General features: G+C 44.3%; 1 protein-coding gene across 1 annotated transcript; it reads left to right on the top strand.

The window, feature by feature from the left end:
- The first annotated feature begins 5,114 nt into the window (after nt 1-5,114).
- RHOF (ras homolog family member F, filopodia associated) lies at nt 5,115-16,171 on the top strand. Its single transcript, XM_086623833.1, has 5 exons — nt 5,115-5,279; nt 5,410-5,497; nt 12,395-12,504; nt 13,261-13,395; nt 15,552-16,171. The coding sequence occupies exons 1-5, from the start codon at nt 5,115-5,117 to the stop codon at nt 15,714-15,716; spliced, it is 663 nt and encodes a 220-aa protein (XP_086479959.1). The 3' UTR covers nt 15,717-16,171.
- Nucleotides 16,172-18,806: the final 2,635 nt, after the last annotated feature.

The raw sequence follows: 18,806 nt of genomic DNA, 5'->3' as shown, positions 1-18,806 counted from the left end.
CGTGCCAGCACATCTGGGAGACACACATATCGCCCAGATCCGCGGAGGCAGAGTTATGGTGGTGTTGGCAGACACTTGCTTGTTCATTTCATGCTTTTCAGAGATCAGTCATTGTGTTTGATGTTCCAGAAAAGCATAGGATGATCTTAACCTTGCGTTACCATTTTTTACAACAGAACTTGGCTTGGGAATTTACACTTCAGTGAGGAACAGAAACTTGAAACTGCCCCTAAGCACCTACTGTGTCAGGCTGAGACGTTACCGTGTTGATTTACACGCTCTTCAAATTTGTAAAGTGGAGGGATTTTTTCCCCCACAACTGCAAAGCCAAGAACTCGTTTTCTAATGAAAGGTGAGATTCCAAACACGGCACGTTGGCCGTGCATACATCAGGTAGGCCATATTTGTCCCACATAGTTGGCACCCCTGATTTAAAGCATACCAGAGAAAATAACCCAAGAAACACTATGTGTTCCCTACAAATAGCTGCTCTCTAGGTAGTAGTCAGTGTGCAGTTTATGAACAAAATCTGTGCAAACTACATCAAAGTGCTTGAATATTAACTGCCTGATTTTGCTGAGTTGTGTGTCTAATTTGGCTAACACCTCCTGTTGCAGACTGTTGTCCTGTCTTCTTTCATAGCCCTCTGAACTCTGGGACAGGTTTTATGTAGGGTTTATTGAAAAATTTTTGCACTGATTTAGTGCATGGGCTGCTTGAGCCAAGTGAAACAGGAACTATATTCCTAAGGCATGAAAAGGCAGAAAGGAAATTTTCTTATTGAAATATAATTTTTCCACATTACTTAATAGTCTAGAAAGTTAATACCTTTCTGGCAGCACTTCCCACTGGGAAAAGAAGATATGGTTCCTACTCAGCCAAACAGCAATGTATTAATGTTTTAGGTTGGGTTAAACGTCTTAGAAACTGGCAGGTGTCACAGCCACCTTGCCTTCAGTGAAAAGGGCAATTGAGAGCCCTTATGAAACAAGGGATTTACATCCGTAGGAGCTACTACACAAAAAACAGGCACATGGCAAGGTTTGAATAGATGGTGAATCATGTGGCCCAAGGGATTTTTCAGGGTGGGGGCGTGTATGTAAAATATCAGGCCATGAGGACCAGATGGTAGAGCTCTGCATGTGCAAGAGAAACAGCAAGAAACACTACAGAAATGGATACTGAGAAGCAGCTGAAAGTCAAGGAGACTGGGAGCTTTGATTTTGAAAAAAAAAGATATTTCCAAGTTTGCTATTTTCCAGAAAAAAAAATCCCAAAACCTGAAAAAAAACAATGTTGTACAGTTGTTCTGTAAACAAATTGAATTACCTTGAGTATATACCTAGCTTTGTCACAGGCTTCTCCTCTTACACTGATATTGTCACCCATAACTTTTTTGTGTGTGCAAGGTTCAGCTCAGCTCTCCTACATTACAGTTTCCCCTTCCCTGTCTGCCCTGTCAGTTCACACTAAATTCTGTGGGGCAGAGATTGTGCTTCAGTAAGGGTCTGATGACAAACAATTGTTGCCCTTGTGTAACAGCTGAAATTTATTGGAAATTCACTCTACTTACATGGTAAGTTCCATTCTTTAGGGTCTGTCTTTCCTATCGTAAACTCTTCAGGGTGTTGTCTCTTGCTCTGTACGTACACGCTGTAGTGGGAATTCATCACTGAAAACACAAATAATTAATATCACTGGTAATGTTCAAAAATAAATATTTAAGGCTCTGTCTTGTTATGCACATTCTTAACAAAGTTTATGAATATTTCCTTTGACATAAATGGGGCTACTTGTCCTTACTGTTAAGTTTAAGTCTTTGTAAAGCTGGAGTCTATATTATCAAAAAGAAAATTCTTAAGTGTATTTCAAAACCGTAGTTCTAAAGACATTTAGGACAAACAGGTCCTCATTCTTGTCTAGTTTACATTACCATAAAAACTAACAATGTAAGTACACAGCAGATGGCGTGTGTTGTTCCTCCTCTCTGCAATTGTGGCTCCAAGGAAGTACCAGTAGTCTGAGACCTTGCTGGTGAGCTAAAATAGTGGTATTTTCCATTAGAAATATTACTGCAAGCCTTGCTTATCAGCCAAAGGGCATGAGCTTAAGTGATCGGAAACGTAAAACTTTTACAGTATTCAGTGTTTCTCCAAACAGAAGAACGCAGCTAACCAGAATATTTTGTCAAATCTGTTAATAGATTTACTATTTCAAACAGTATTTTGTGATCAGAAAGATTTACAGTCATACTTCTCTTCCCTCACTTGACTCTCTGTAATCACAAAACTCACGGGCTTTTAATATTAAATCTCGGTTTCCTTGACTTCTTCAAGCACATCACAAGGGACAGAGAGACAGCACAAGTGCGTTGGTGGTGTTTCCTTATGAGGTCAGGCTAAGGATATGCCTTGAGGTTCTCCCATTGTACCAGAACGCCCCAGGAGGCTGCAAGCACTTTTCCCCAGGCTTGGTATTTTGAGAAATGGGAGTATCAACTTATTTGATCGCCCTGTATTGTAAAAAAGTCATAGCTTCAATATTAAACCTAATCTGTGAGTCTTTTTGGGTGGCCTTATAACTAACCTGAACTACCCATCGATACCATCTAAAGTGTTAAAGCATCTTTTAAAAATCATAAACTTCCAGCAGTTTTCCTGGGCAGCGTTCTAACTTTTTGCTCCTTCTGTTATTTTCCTTGGCAATCGTGAAGCGCCAAACTGGTAACAAGATTGGAACACAGACATTTACCATACCCCATTAAAGTCTTGGGTTTGGTACACTTGCTGTAAATCTCTGTACACATATTGTCCCTTGAGCTGCAGATATGTAAGCTTTTGATGAACCACAACTTGTGCCAAAAGCAATACACCAGCCAAAACAAAAGTGGGAGAAGGACACCTGCAATCAATAATGATTAGATTTGAATTTTACTAATAGAGGGTTGAATCTTCTTCCATTTAAATCACTGGCAGAACTCCATATTAGATTTTACTTTTTTGAGTCAGCAAAATATGCTTAGCTTTTGCATGGGACTTTATATTCCCGAAGCACTGCATACCTGTTAATTAAAAATAAGTAACTGAGACACTGAAATGCTATATTTTGTCGATACTAAGTTGACTCACTACAAATAGAACATCCATTACTTAAAACAGTCTTTGGAGCGTTTACATTTGATTTCATAATCTACTCATTTCATATTGTTTCGTCCCAAATCTAAAGGTGTACAAATTTTAAAAGTTTCTTTAACTGCAAGATGTAAAAGGAGACAAAGCTGTGAGAAATGTAAAGATTGTTTTGTGACACTTGCAAAAAAAAAAAAAGGGGAAAAAAAAGCATAAACAACTTAACAATGACCCACAAAATATTTTTATCAAAAAAAAAAGATTGACTTGAAAAAAACACTTGAATTTCAGTACTCAGTTACAGGAAGACTACCAAGTCTATCTGCTGATTGTATCACACATAGTGTGACGCTGGTTTTGAGCCAGGTCCAAATAAATCGTTTCAGGGTACAACAATTCTTTCCTGGACCATTCATTCCTGTGCCATACTGGAACACCCTCAGCCATCACAGTTAACAGGAGCTGACAGCTTTTACTGTGTTCCAGATAAGATATGTAAGATTGCAGTTCATAAAGCAACTTTTTGACAGCTTGTGTATTCCACATGCTTGCATCAATTTTTTCCTCAATAAAATGGTTAGCTTTAAATAGGTGCGAGTTTGGCTGCTTTTTTCTTATTATTATCTGAATTAAGTGACACTTCGTTGGGTATTTACACATCCCTCCTCCTCCCTATTGCCAAAATAACCTTTTCTGGTGTTTGGTTTGCCCCCTGCACAAAGCAGGGTCTTCCTTGAAAGAGATGGGGAGCGCAGTCGAGTTTGCGTTTGGCCTAGGAGGCCATCTAGTGACACAACCGTGCAGGAGGAAATGCAAAACTCTGTTTGAGTTGTCTTTTATTTTTTTTTCCTTAGTTGAATTAAATGATCTTGCTACACTCAAGCATGCCCTTGGGGGTTTGTTGCTATTCCCACAAGTGGTATTTCAAAAATTTTAGAGTCGATTTTGATTTCTTAAGGACTGACAGGGGTTTATTTGAGACGGAGCACGCTGTTCATCCCTGCTAGGAAAGAAACACGATTTTTGGTGCCGAATGGTGGTAGACTGGCACCTGAGCAGGTCTGTCGCGAACACAGTCACTCCCCAGACCTGTGTGTCGGAGCCCAACATATCTGTCTGTTCCACCATACAACCCAAGGCCAGGTCGGTGCCTGGGGCCACCACATTTCTGCAATTAAAATGTGAAATTCTGGTTTGTTTTCATCGCAGCTCACCTTGGATGGCTGGGACGGGGTGAGTAAGCAATGAGCAGAGCTGTCGGTTCCTCTTCGAGCAATAAATACAGTAGCAACCAAGCAGCAAGTCCCTGCCGCTCCCAGCAACAAGACGCGTTTCGGGGGATACCTCGGGGGGCTTCTCCACTGCTCCCCCCTCGGCCATGAGGACTGGGATCCGCCGCTGCAGACATCGAGGGTGAACTGGAAGATACTCCCTCAGCCTGAGGTGAATCAACATGGCGCTTGAGGCCCGAAGGGGCTCCCCGGAGGAATACACGAGGACTGGGGTGGAAGAGGCCAGGCGGGAACGAGCCCCCACGGGTGGGTACCGTGGCGGGGGGATGGGGAGTGCGAGGGGGACACGGCCGCGGCCCCGGGCCGATGGGGCTCACCGGGAGGGCACGGCTGTGCAGGGCTGGGGGGAGAAGGGGGGAGAAGGTGGGGAGAAGGGGGGAGAAGGGGGGAGAAGGGGCTGCTGCGGGGCCACCTCAGCGCAGCGCTCCCTGCGCACCTCCCGTGCGGAGCCGCTGCCGCGCGCGCTCCGGCGGCGGTTCGAAGCTTCGGGAAGAGGCTCCTCCCGCTGCCCCGGGGGTTACGCGGGGTGAGGCGGCGGCGCGGCCCCGGGTGAGGCCCTGAGGCACCTGAGGCGCCGGCGCGGCCAATCCCCGACGGGGCGCGGGCGGCGTCTTCCCGCCCCGGGGCGCGGCGGCGGCGGCTGGGGGAACGCGCGTCCCGTCCCGTCCCGTCCCGCCGGGCCCCGCTCCGCTCCATGGCGGCGGCCAACGGGGCGCTGGCCGAGGGCGCGGCGGGGGGCTCCGCCGGCAGCGCGGCCGCCCCGTCGGGCAGGAAGGAGGTGAAGGTCGTGATCGTGGGGGACGGCGGCTGCGGGAAGACGTCGCTGCTGATGGTGTACGCCAAGGGCGCCTTCCCTGAGGTGAGCGGGCAGTCCCGCCGCCGGGCCCGGGCCGGCCGGGGCGCGAAGGGGCCGGGGAGCGCCCGGAGAGCGGCCGGTGCCGGCTGCGAGCTGCTGGTCCCGCCTAGAACTGCTTCTCCTCCCTTTGCAGCAGTACGCGCCGTCCGTCTTCGAGAAGTACACTACCAGCGTTACGGTGGGCAAAAAGGAGGTCACCCTGAACTTGTACGATACCGCAGGTAAGGGTTGGTTTTTTTTTTTCCCGCACGTACTTTCCGTTTTCCCCATCCCAAAACCGCGGGAGGCGGTTTCTGTGCAGCTGCTGGGATAGGAGCGCGCTGGGGCACCGGCCTGGGCCCAAACCCAGCCCCCGGGTTTTCCAAATTTCAGACAAATCGTCAGAAACTGCTTTTACCGGTGTAAAACGCTGGTCCTGCGAACATGCCCGTATTTCTGTTCCAGCAGCTTTTGCTGTGTCAACTTAAACCAGACTGATATTGAAGACTGTAAAGCTGGACATACCTTCAAACTGCTTTTCTACTAGCCTACTTTTAGCGTAATATGGCAGTTAAGACTGCTAGAGATTAAAACAGAAACAAACCAACAACCATTACCTATTGCATGCATCAATGTGCCTTCCAGAAAAAAACCAAAACCCACAACATCACTTGTCTAATGGCAGTTCTAGCCAGGGACTCGTTCATTATCATAACGACCCAGTTTGTTAAGAAAAATCACATCAAATAGCAAACATATCTGAAGGTATTAAAACCCGGTTCCCAGATGCAAAGCATAATACAGTCAACCAGGAAAATATTTTAATCTGCCATGTGTGATCGAATAGTGAAAGAGAAAAAGGCTGGTTTGTGTTCAAAATAAAAAGGCCGTAGCAGTAAAAGTTATTTGGAAATGCTGGTAGTTTGTTCAGGTTCATTTCAAGAACTTGTGAAATGGTTTGTGTTCAACTTCATTCAAAGTTCAGAATCACTGTTATCCAGCTGCGTTCCTAAATAAACCCTAAAATTGACACGTTCTCCATTTCAGCTCAGTGTAAATCATCTGTTTCCGTTCAAGCCTGTGGAGTTGTTCCAAATTTGCACCAAGACAAATAAGAACCGAATGCAGTCCATATGCGTTTCTAGTAATATTAAAACACACTTACCTTTTTGCATACTGTACATGATATCTGAATAGATATTTTTAAAGGTTTTTAATCTAAAAGTGAATTTTACTGCTAATCTTTACTGCAGTATAGTAAGACCCTGAGCACTCAATTTGCCAATAGATCTTCTTGTGTCAATGTTACTGTTCTTGAATCTAGTAATTTGGATAACGTAGCTTCTACTGACTGGCAAGGCTTTTGTGTTTGCATCTTAAAGGAAAAGAGAAGGGCTGAAATCTAATGTGAAAGAGGGATTTCCTTAATACAGTGTGTTGGCACAAAGAACTTTCCACAGTGAACTTGTCGAGTTTTTATGTTTGTTCACCGTCAACGTGAAATTTTTGCCTGTCTCACAGTTCTTGATACTTAGCTGGCTCATTTAAAGTCAAGCTGCAGCTTCCAGCATTTGCCTTGGAGTCTCTTCCAGGCTTTAAGGAGCACGGGCTGGATCCAGAAAAGGTGGTAGGTAGGGCAAGTTTAGCATTGCAGCACTGAACTCTTGCAAGCCTGACATAAGTGCCCAGCTCCTTGCGTCATTGCAGGGAGTTCAGCTCTGCGCAAGACCTACAGCTGCCAGCAGCCCCGAGAACCCTGAACCCGCTGCTGGTGGCTTGACTTACCCTGTTTCCTTCTGCAGGCATGCAACTTTAACAGAAAACTTTAGTTCACAGCCATAAATACTGTCTTAGACCAATGCACTGCCCCACTGAAGAACAGAGTGGGTGTATTTTTTGTCTCATAAGATGCTTTGGGAAGTGGAGATGCCATTGTTGCCTAGATGGCGGATCTCTCTGCCTTGAAAGAGCAATTGCTTTCCATCTCTCATGTGGAAACCTTGAAACCCAACATGTTTCACCTCCCAAAGCAGTGTCATGGCCACTGGGCTACAAATTAGTAGAGGCTGCTGACATTTGTCTCCTCCCTTCCTGTTAAATTTCTTCTGGTTTGCATGAGACACATCAAGATTATCGGATGCAAAGAAAGGGTGGGCATTGACACTTTGGTTAAGGCATTTGCTTGGGAGGGGGAAAGACTTGTGTTTTGGTTCTGTTTCAAAGCTGCTTACATAGTTTTATGTTACAGATCTGTGGCATACTCTAATTCAAGACGCTTTTCATCTTCTTTCTGAAGGTAGAAGTTATGCTAGAGGAAGAACTCACTTGAGCACACATTTAAATCCTATCCTGTTTTTAATAAAACAAAAGTGATGTTGAGTTCCTTAAGGATTAGACTAGGACCAAGCGTTGTGACATCTCCTCTAAGCTCAAATAGTGGAGTAAGATAAGAGCAAGGGGGTTGTCCAGCTCAGGAGATAAGGGAGCTGCTGTCCTTCTGCCACACGGATGCAGCATGGGGGATGCAGTCTTGGAATCGACATTTCCCCGTATTGACTTACTTCTGTTGTATCAAGCACCAGCAGCTCATTAAATTCCTCTCTCAGCTGGGTGGTGATGCTCTGGGGTGGGTGTACAGCAGCAATTGCAGCTTAAAGAGGAGTTTAAACACACAACTTATTACTGGAAGTACAGTGAGTGGTTTCACAGTGCAGCACATTGGCCATATTTTATGAATCAGCTTCTGACTTACTGAACTGCTCGAGATGTTCTTGCACTTCTATAAAATCTAAGACGGCTTTACACTTGTGTTTTGCATCTCAGTCTGAAAGGTTACCAAATAATTCAGATTCTCATAAAATCATTTAAATAGGATCAAAAGGATGTAAAACCATTTCTGAGGTGAAGGGCTTCAGCTAAGTCCCATGCAGCAGCGTAGGGGAAGAGAAGGCAAAGCTGTTCTTCTAACAAGTGTCACTGGCACTTCATCATGCACCCACTGCAGAAAGGGCTTTGATGTTTTTAGGATCTCGCTAAGAGCAACACTAAGCAGAGCTGCATGTACTTCAGTGTCGTGGGAAGGTAAAGGACAGGTTCAGCTCCGTGGGCTCTTTAAAGTCAGAAGGATTCTTTGTATTGTCAAGTCCTGTGCAGCTTGAGACTTTGAGCTCGTCCTACTTCCTGAAGGAGAAGGACACAAAGAAAGAATCAAACATTTCAAGCTACAAAAGGTATTTTTTTTGCTTGACAAGAATTTTGGTATGAAGTTAATGAGTTAGTCTAAAATATGCTAGAATAAGAATTTTTTGTGAAACTTTTGTACTATGTTATGGTATGTTCCTCATCAGAGACACCTCTTGCTGTTGCAGGAAGTTGGTGGTATACATACGCAACGTGTAAAGCCTTTGTAATATTACTTGTCTCATCTTCAAACAGGCTTTGCAGCTGCTTATTCAGTTAAAGTTTCCCATTTCTTGCTGTGCTCCATAGAGGCAAAGGCATTGAGAGGTAAATTAACTGCAATTTTTTACATACTAAGGGAGCAGCGTTGATGCTTTAGCTGCAGTTCGGCTGCAGGGTTCAATTTCTGATGCTGTTCCGTGCAGGACTTTCTCAGACCAAAAGAGCTCTGCGGGGCAGGGGAGGAAGTAATGCTTCATCATTGCGGCTGCTCGCTCTGACTGGCAGGAAGCACATGCAACGCCTCCAGCGGGGTTTTTCAGGTCTGTAATGACAGATGCACGGCAGTCTGAGGCCTTAAGAGAAATTTTAAAAGCTGATATATGCAAGAGTAATTTTTCGTAACTTTGAAAGGGAGGGCATGCCTGACAAAACCAAAAAAACCCGCAACTTTTTAATTGAAGTGTCCCCCCTACACCCAAAGTGTCCTACTGGCTTTATTCCTGCCAAGAAGAAAGCCTGTCTTCCAATTTTTCTCTAAATTGAGTAGTGAAAAAAAGTAGCTGCCTCACTAATAACCACAGTATTCCCATGGAGCGTGCAGAATAACAAATCCAAGAAAATTGGGTGCGTTTCCCTGTGTCTGTGAGAGCTCCCCATCGTGCCGTTCCATGTCGGTCCCAAACCACGAGTGTGGAGTATGACAGCCCACGCGTGGACGTACGTAGGAAGCGGTTGGGTGGCAGGATATGACATTCTTCCTCACCCGCTGGCGGTCGGTGGCCATGGACAGCGGTGCTGTACGTTAGGGCAGCACGTTCCGGTGGAGTCCCAGGCTGGCAAGCCTTGACTCTGTCCTTTACCCTCTCCTGTCAACAGCAACGGGTGCTGAGCTCTTTTACAGACTGAGCAACACACAGCCTGGCACTTCTTCGGTGGCGAACTGGCGAAGGGGTGAGGAAGAGCAGACGTGCATGTGAGACCAGGATCTGTGGGTTTACTTCTTTCCCCGTTCTTCAGCCATCACCTGGGGTCCCACCCTGCTGTAGGGCCTGACTGCAGAGACGTGGGTTATGCAGCATGTCACAGAGGGATGCAGGAGTGTGATCTTTGCAAAGAATTCACAAATTTTAGGTGAATTCAGCTGGATGGAGTTTTTCTTTAAAAAATTTCTTAAAAAAAAAACCAAACAGGGTCTCTGATGCTACAAGGAATTGAGGAAGGCAGAGGAGAGTCACAGATAGGCTCACGCGTAGGTTTGACGCGTTTGTTGATTATTCCACAGCGTGCTTTTTGTTGAGGAATCACACTCAGGGGCTTTGCATGTACATTCAGTAACTGCTTAGGTTGAGTCCCGTTCCTTCCTTTTAAAACTCTTCCACTAGAAGACCTGATTCTGTGCCAAATGAGCTCTGACCACAGACTACAGCTTTACAGAGAAAAAGTCCCCCAGGCCCTTTCTTGCATTTCATCAGCAGCACTTAAGGACAGGCAGTGAAAGGGATTGTTTTCAGTGAGAGGCATGTTGATATTTAGACACTTAGCGTGATCTGGGTCCTGTTACATCCTCAGCAACTGAAAATTGCATCTGAGCTCTTCAAGAAGAGCTTCCCCTCCTTCCAAGTGAGCGCTGCAATCATTCAACCATAATACAAGTTAAGCAATTACCATCTAACCTTCCCCCTGTGGTCTGGCATTATACCTTGTTCTGTGCTCTGTATTTGAAATTCGAAGTACCCAAGGAGCTGCATTTTACTACACAGCAGCATTTTCTCATGCATTTATTTTCTCAGTTTGCTTAAAAAAACCCATAACTGCACAGCTGGCTTTGAAGATGAAGGTGCAGTTCACTGGGGCATATCTATAGTTTTTGACTTGCAGTACAGCATATTTGTGTCACATCATTGAAGACGCCTCTTCTGTTATCACATCCAGGAGAGTATGGTTTTAGCTGTGTGTTCCAATTGCAAGAAAACTAACGTGTTTCTTCCAAGGGGAGAGTCCCGTCTGCCTCACAAATTGCCAGCAATAACTTGGAGGACCTTTTGATTTTACAAGCTATTATGATAGAGGCTCAGAGGCATGAACTTTTAACAGGGAAAATCATACACAGCACATAACACTAGAGGAAGTTAGCAGGAAGGAAAAAAAAAAACTTTGGCACCTGCTGTGTTTAATGCATTTAGAGGATTATGTCAGCAACAAAATGGTAAATCGGTTGCAAAGAAGTAGGTGGATTTGAGAGAATAAGGGCTTCGCAGTACAGTCTTTGCTCTGAATGTTTATACAACATGCATAATTTTGTCAATTGTCTATTATTTCTGGATTAAGCATTGAGAGATCAATCCTTCTTTGTTCTGCACCTCACCCACAGAGCATGCTGCTCTTGCAGGAGCCCAAATACAGAGAGTGGTCCAAACCTGAGATTCCCATTTTACGAAACATCTTGGGCAACTGAATAATTGCTTATCTAGTAGAGACTGCCTTGTAAGAACCTGTATCTCAGTCCACCATTTAAACTAAGGAGGGGGACAAAGTATTGTAGAATTATTGGCCTTCTGATATCTGCAGTTCCTCAGACTGCGGCTGGAGACAGGCATGGTGGCTGGAGTGATGGGTACGTGACTCGGGACCGAGCCAGGCACCAGGGCAGGAATAATCAGTATAAAGCTGGGGCATGCTAAAATCTTCAGCATCTATTTGAAATACCAGTACAAAGATTTGGTATGTGTAACCTCCCTGTAGGGCCGTTTCTGAGCTGTGTGTACACTGCGGTGATCGTGGGAAGGAACGGCATTCCCAAGTTCTCCTTTTGGAAATACGGTGCATAATGGAGACGTACCTGATTCCAGGGGCAGCCTTGAAGTGGCAAATAGATCTTCTACACACTGCTTAAATCACGGTTTCTTCCTTATTAAGTCTCTGCAAAAATCTCACATGAGAAAGATTGGGGTTTTTACCTGAGCTGCCGACTATATCTGGTAATTACTCCTGTCTTGAACTTCCATCTCGCAATGCAAGACACCTTCAGACCCCAGCACGGTCATTACCACCAAGTCATATGTTCAGCAAGGGGAAGAGCACGGGTCTGAAGCAAATTAACCTCCTCTTGTCAAATGGTGGGCTGGAATATGCCTAATCAGGAGTATGACAAATCCCCTGCGTTTCCAGAATTCAGCAGCATCCCTAAGATCTGCTGGGTAGTCCTGCTTCAAAGACCACTTGAGCCTGGCTCATGTTGCAGCGTGTCTTGTAAAATCACCTTTCCTGGGCTGGGAAAGGCAAGTTTGCCACCGAGATTTTTACTTCAGCGTTCAGCGCCTGGCAAATATGGTGTTTCTTCTCCTCACAGCACCGCACGTTCAAGTGTATTTGGGAGAACGGAGCCACTGCCAAGTTGCAAACGTTTTAATCAATAACTGTCAAATTCCTCTTGCTGATGTTGCTTGTGAGCAGCAACTTGGCAATTAAAACCGTTTCTAAGTAGTTTGCAGTAGGACAAAGCAGGCTTTTTATTAAAACTTGCCAAGGACGTGTTTTATATTCTAAAGCATCAGTTTTGTTGGTGAAGAGGAATCTCCTGCATTTAAGGAAGGAATTCTACAAGTATGGAAAACTTGCAGTCTATGCAATTACAGCACCACTGTTCTTGATTTCAAGTTTGTAACTTTACATATTCCCATCATGCTGCTTGTTAAGGACAGAGATTTCCTTTATCCAAAACATTCTCTGTGTTTCAGGGCAGGAAGACTACGATCGGCTACGACCGCTTTCTTACCAGAACACAAACGTTGTGTTAATTTGTTACGATGTCATGAACCCCACTAGCTATGAAAACGTAGCAGCTAAGGTAAGAGGCTTCCGTAATTGCTTCGACCTTTTAAATGAATTACGTACGCCTGATATATGGCAAGATGTCAGCTTAAAAAAGCCGATGCTTTTAGTGTCCCGTACCCTGGGCGTGTAGATGCACAGATCACTCATGATGCACTGAGCTGCAGGTCATGGACCTTAGACCTGGAGCTCGCCCTCCACGGCTCATGAGTGCTCAGAACTGGGGTTGACTGCAGTACACTAAAAAGATCAACCACCAGCCGTGACATCGCTGCCTTAGCTGTAGCGATGTCACACAACCAACATCACACACAAGCATTTTAGATTCAAGTCTCCCTCCATCTCGTGCATATTGAACCATGGGGAGGGATGCAAGCAACTGCTTGTCTGTACTGGGATTTCTGTAATGCTCCGAGGCAGAAGGTAGTGTTCCTGTACATAGCACCAGCAAAACAAAGCAAGACTTGGACTAAATTCTGCTCTGAAATTTGACTTTGGAGGAGCTCTTCCGAATTTAAACAGATGTTAAATAAGCACTTTGCATAGCAGCAGATGCCACCTATGTTTTTATAAAGCAACTGACTTCAAGTACAACTTCTAAATGTTTCTGTAATGTAAGTAGCCCATGTTGGGCCCTACTACTAGTCTAACACCTTTCAAAACTCTGACATTGCAGCATATATTAAATACTGGTTCTGTTCCTTGGCTTCATTGTTTTGATTTCGGAAAAATAAGAAAGCCAGGTGCAAAAGTTTTGTTTTTCTACCATCAGTGGTATCCTGAAGTCAACCACTTCTGCCGAGGCGTCCCGCTCGTACTGATCGGCTGCAAGACAGACCTTCGGAAAGACAAAGAACAGTTGCGCAAGCTCAGGGCTTCTAAGCAGGAACCCGTTACTTACAACCAGGTAACACAAGTCCGCTTAAACCCGTGTCCTCTTTGCAAGAGATAAAGCACACTTACGTCAGTGGCATTGTTCCTCACGAGTACCATCACAGAGACTCCAAAATCAGGTGATCACAATGCCCAGATAAAGAAATTACTGACGGTCACCACTAACAGGGGTTTCTGTAAGTCCTGTTTGGAAGCCAAAAAATCACCACCCATTTTTAGTGCTAAAGTAGAGAGAAATTTTGAAGAATGTTTTGCAGATCTTGGAGTGTCTGAAAAGACACTACTAGCTGTGCTTTTTAGGCTCATTACATCTCATTCTCGTTTCCTTTCACAGCTGTGTTATTATTGTTAACAAACTGGTAAGCCTTGACAAGTTTGTTGGACTCCCTTCATAATTTTTATTAGCATGCATTGCTCCCAGCACTGGTACTTTGACCAGGATGTGATAAAGACTGGAGATGCTAGGATACACACTACAGGATTAAAAATACCGACCACTCTGGAAGAAATGTGTTTTGCAAACCCTATTTAGAAATAAATCCTTTCAAGGACAATAGCAAAAACATCTGCAGGGCTTCTCTAACATAAGAGAGATTTCTTTGAAGTCTCTAAAGTAATCTTAAAAAAAACCAATCTGCATATTCTCAAATGTTTTCAATTTAATTATTACGAAGCGGTGAGACATACAACCAGTGTTACAACACCGGCGTGGCTGTCCTAGGTACAGCAGAAACAGTGATGGAACTGCTTGTCCCATGTCACTCCAGACCTTTCTGCTCTGGTCTCCCACTTATTTTTGTTAAACTACAAAGCCATCCTTCTGTCATCTCAGAGCAAGAACAGCAGCTTTCAAACTATTTGAGACATAAACCCAGGGAACAAGGTTAAGTGCACTCAGACCTTGAATGAATCACTTCTTTTCTAAAGAGCATGAAAAGAAACTGCAACTGCATCACCACTAAACCACGCTGGGACTTTCAGCGTGCGCACAAGACGAGATGCCCGTCCTGTCGCTTTGGGAACAGCTGTGGGTTGTCCCTCGTTTGCATTAATAACTCTCATCCTCACACAAGGCTCAGGGCAAGCAACAGACACTTTTGGCAAGTCTGCTGAGGCCTCATGCGATTAAATTCCATGGCCCACGTGATGTACAAGCTTTGTGTCCTATATGAGCCCTCCCATGTGGTTTTTCTCCCCTTAAACATACGCTACCTCAGTCTTTTACAGCTGATCGCATCTTGAGTCACGCAACGTTACACTTCCAATGCCAGGCACGGAGGAGCTGAACAGTATCTGCCAGCACTGCAGCTTGCAAACAACTGGAAGGAGACAAACTTCACTTAAACATGCTGAAGAAAAATCCCCCTGTAGAAGCCTGAGTGCTCAAGTGACCCCGCTCCCAGGGCTTATAATGAATAAACGCAGAGTTTGTGAGCTGTGGGTTGCGGACCTGGAATTCACACTCCAAGGCTCACAAGCATTCAAAACTAAGGGCTGACTCTGCAAAGACAATAAAAGGATCACAAGCAAAGTAAGAAGTCACTGTGGTTTGTCTCTAGTGATTTCACACGACCAGGATTGCATGTAAACGTTTTAGATTCTAGTCTGTTTCCATTGCATGCATCGGTTGAGAATCGCAGGCCCCCGTTTGTGCACGAGGATTTCAGCTGAGCCCCTGTGATGCTCCAAAGCAAAAGTCAGGGTTCCTGCGTTTGCACCAGCAAAACAAGGCAAGACATTGGTCCAGATTCTGCCCTTGCATGTGACATTTATTACTAAAGGTGACATCACATAATAATTAAGGTCAGGTCTGAAAAAAATACCACTGTGTAGACACTGTATCCTCACTTAAATTTGTTTAAAAAGAAATGCTGAGGTAGATAATACGGAGAATATTTTCACATTATCAGCGGTCCACATCTTAAGAGTCTCTGATGCACTGAACCGTTAAGCCAGGCTCTACATCAACATACAGGGAAAAAAAACTAGTTTAACAGTGCCTCAGTTTATTACCAATGCCACTTACACTCTAGCACTATACTCAGAGGCAGCTTCTTTTCTTCCTGACCTCGTGTACAGAGATGTACAAAATAATTCCTCATCTTTCTTATCTCACCTTCCTTCTCATACATTGGGTTTACACCTTTTCTTACCTTTTGTTCTTTCCAGGGTGAAGCAGCTTGTCAGCAGATTAATGCAGAAGTTTATCTGGAGTGCTCAGCAAAATGTCGTGAAAACATAGAAAATGTTTTTAAAGAAGCAACAACCATTGCACTGAACGCCATGAAAAAAGCCAAGCGCCAGAAGAAACAGACAGTGTGCTCAGTGTTGTGACCTGGCCTGCAGGAGAGCATCGACTGCACCAGAGCCACGCGCTTCAGATTCTAAAAACAGTATCATTTCAAAGACCTTTTTTTTTTCATTATGTTTGTATTCCTAAAACACGTTTTTATTATAAAGTTTGAATTATTTTTAGTACTTTCTCTACTTTTGTTGCACTGCTCTCACAAGGTTTTCAAAGCTCTGTATCAAGGTTAACTGATGCTGCATGCCTTTGTCCATCTGGCCTTTGCTTCTAACTGCAAACGACCACCAGTCAGACCTTGGACTCACTGTATAAATTGCAGTGAACAGCAACTGCTACTGTATGACTTCAGTAGTGGGTTTTTTCTCCTCTACAAAACAATTGTGCCATGTTACAGCTACAATTTACTGTCTTTTTCAAGCAGAACAGCTGAAAAGCCACACCTTTTAGAAGAAGTGACATGAGAGCAGCTTATCAGGTACCTTTGAAGAGACAGAAATGAAGTTCTGTCTTAACATTTTCAAATTAACGTACTTGGTGGCAGTGGTACGAGTTAGCCTCAAGCTGCCCGCCGAGTGCGCAGATGGAGCATCCACTACCCCTCCTGTAGCACTGGGCCAGCTTTGCAGAGCTGCACCTTTAGAGGTCTCCTTGCAAGGCCTGCTGCTGTAATAGGAAGTGGTGTTTATCAATGGAAACACAGCGGTGGTTCCAATTCATAAACATGGAAAATACTTAATTTACAGTACTCAAAGTTAGAAGTACTCCAAGCAGCTACTATGTGTAATGTAAAGTCAGTTTTACAATAAACTTATATAGCTTATTTAATACAGATGCAAATATTGGTGCGTGCTAGGGGAAGTAACTCTTGTTCATTAACTGATGAAATAGTCTCTACTGCTGTAAATTAAATTTTTCCCTTTTGTGATGAAGGCGTCAGTTGTCTGTTTGAGGATGAGGGACACTCCCACTGCACAACTGAGTACACGTGCCCCAGATCTCCTAGTTCCTTTGCACACCCCATGCAATGAGAGCTCAGATTTCAGCAGTCACTACTTTGTAGCTCTTGCATAACCCCAGCACGTTGACAGGAAAGGTTTCTGCAGTACAGGTGTTGCTGAAAGCTTTCTGTGTAGGGCAAACTACTGCCTGTCCCAAGGGAGCACACCTAGGACTTGCATAACGGTGACGAGACACAAGCTTTTGCCAAAAAGTTCAGGCAGTAAACACCAGGAGTCTATCAGAGAAACATTGCACGTAGAGCCTGGTAACTGTACATAATACAGATTTCATGCAACTTTATCCTCTGCTGGTTACATGACCAGCTGGTGAAAAACTCTGTTTTGGAGCGAGGCATCATTATTATTTTACAAGCAGGGTAAAGAGATCTTGATCCTTGAAATCTTACTTTTTTTTTTTCTCCCCCTAATTTGTTTTAATTAAGGTTTGCGAATACCTACGAGTTTAAAAAGGAATATTAAAAAATTACAAGTTTATGCACATCTGACTGTAGAAGAGCCTTGCAGAATTGCGCAGCCCTTTCTCCACGAGAAGACATTTGTCAGTAAGAGACACAGAACCACTCATCACCTTACCCAGTACGAAACTGAAACGTCAAGGCGCAGGAAGTCCCTGCGTTTACCCTCAGCTCCGCGGTGGGAATCTTTCTTGCTTTTTTAAGCTGAGTTTCTCATGCTGCAGAACTTAAGTTACTCACCACGTGCAAAGCTCCCCACCCCTGGAGAACCAGGTCCACTGCTCAGGTCCAGCAGGTTCCAGCATTGCTCTCAAAACAAAATTATTTACATTTTACAAACAGAGAGTTCAAAGGATTAAAAAAGAAAACCAAACAACCCACCCCACAGAGTGTGCAGAAGTCAAAAGTTAACGTAGTAAGATACAGCCCAGCTAGCGTGAAAGTTGTTCAAAATATGCAAATTGCCATTTATTACTCATGCCCACAGGACAGTGACACCGTAAAGGTAATTTTGCCAGCCTTGCAGCAAAACTGATGAAACCATTTCAAGACTGGAGAGCATAGTCATTTCTTCACGAGCACGCTGCCTGGGACACGGGCATCGTTTTCAGATCGCGCTCTGCCAAAGCATATGCCCAGCGTGGGCTTTGTGTTAGCTCCAAGGAAGCCTCCACCGCTGGGAGAGACGCTGCCTAAACCAGCTCACAATTCTGCAGCTGGCCTTAGGAGGTGCAGATGTTACAGCACCCAAAACAAGCTTATTTGAATAAGTTTAAGTTCAAGCAGCACAAGGAGTCAAGCAGGATGGTGGTATTTGTCCTCTGCCATCCTCCAGAACGAGTGTTTACATTCTCTTAACTATTGGTACAAGCACAGCACCTAAAGAAAGTATTTCATATTTCTGCTGAGCTTGTCCTCCCCTTTCCAGAACGGCACTGGGAACAAAAAATACTAAAAACAGAAACCAAAGTGCACCTGCACTTACTGCCACTGATCAAGGCCATTTTAAGGAAAAACGGTGTGTCTCAAAAAAACAACCCAAAGGGCAGAGTATTTGTTATTAAAAACAGGCTGAAGCAGCTGCATATTGAACAGTTTATTTTAGGTCTTTTCCAGGCCTGCAGAGATGACCTGGTCTCCCTGGAAGAGGGCTAGCAGACTTCCCTGCCACTTAACAACTAGTTTTGCTTTCAAAAGAGGATTTCTCTTCTTTAAATAGCTTTTTAAAAGTGTATATAGCAGCAGTATGGTACAAAGATGGGCTTTTTTTTTTTTTTTTCCCTCACAGTACACACAGGTTAGTATTGCCACTGAAAATATGCCTTAAACAAATGCCATCAAAAAAACCCCAGCATTTGGTCTGTATCGCTGATCAACCTGGAGTGTTCATAAACCTTTGTAAATCCAATACCCGGAATTTAAATAATAGGACTGTCAAGTGTTCAATATCATTCCAGAACTGGAATTACAGTAGATCTCACGTTCTCCCAATGCTGGCGCTTTGCCAGGCAGGTGCATGCTGCTCTATATACAGAAAAAAAAAACCCAAAAGCAAACACGTTTTGTATTAAATATACATAAATAGCAGGAGCGCAGACTGGGGAGCCATGCTTGCGTAATACTGAGTCTGTGCCAGCAGAGT

The sequence above is a fragment of the Tauraco erythrolophus genome, chromosome 19, assembly GCF_009769465.1.
Source record: "Tauraco erythrolophus isolate bTauEry1 chromosome 19, bTauEry1.pri, whole genome shotgun sequence".
NCBI classification, from domain to species: Eukaryota; Metazoa; Chordata; class Aves; order Musophagiformes; family Musophagidae; genus Tauraco; species Tauraco erythrolophus.
This window is presented reverse-complemented; position numbering and strand designations above follow the sequence as displayed.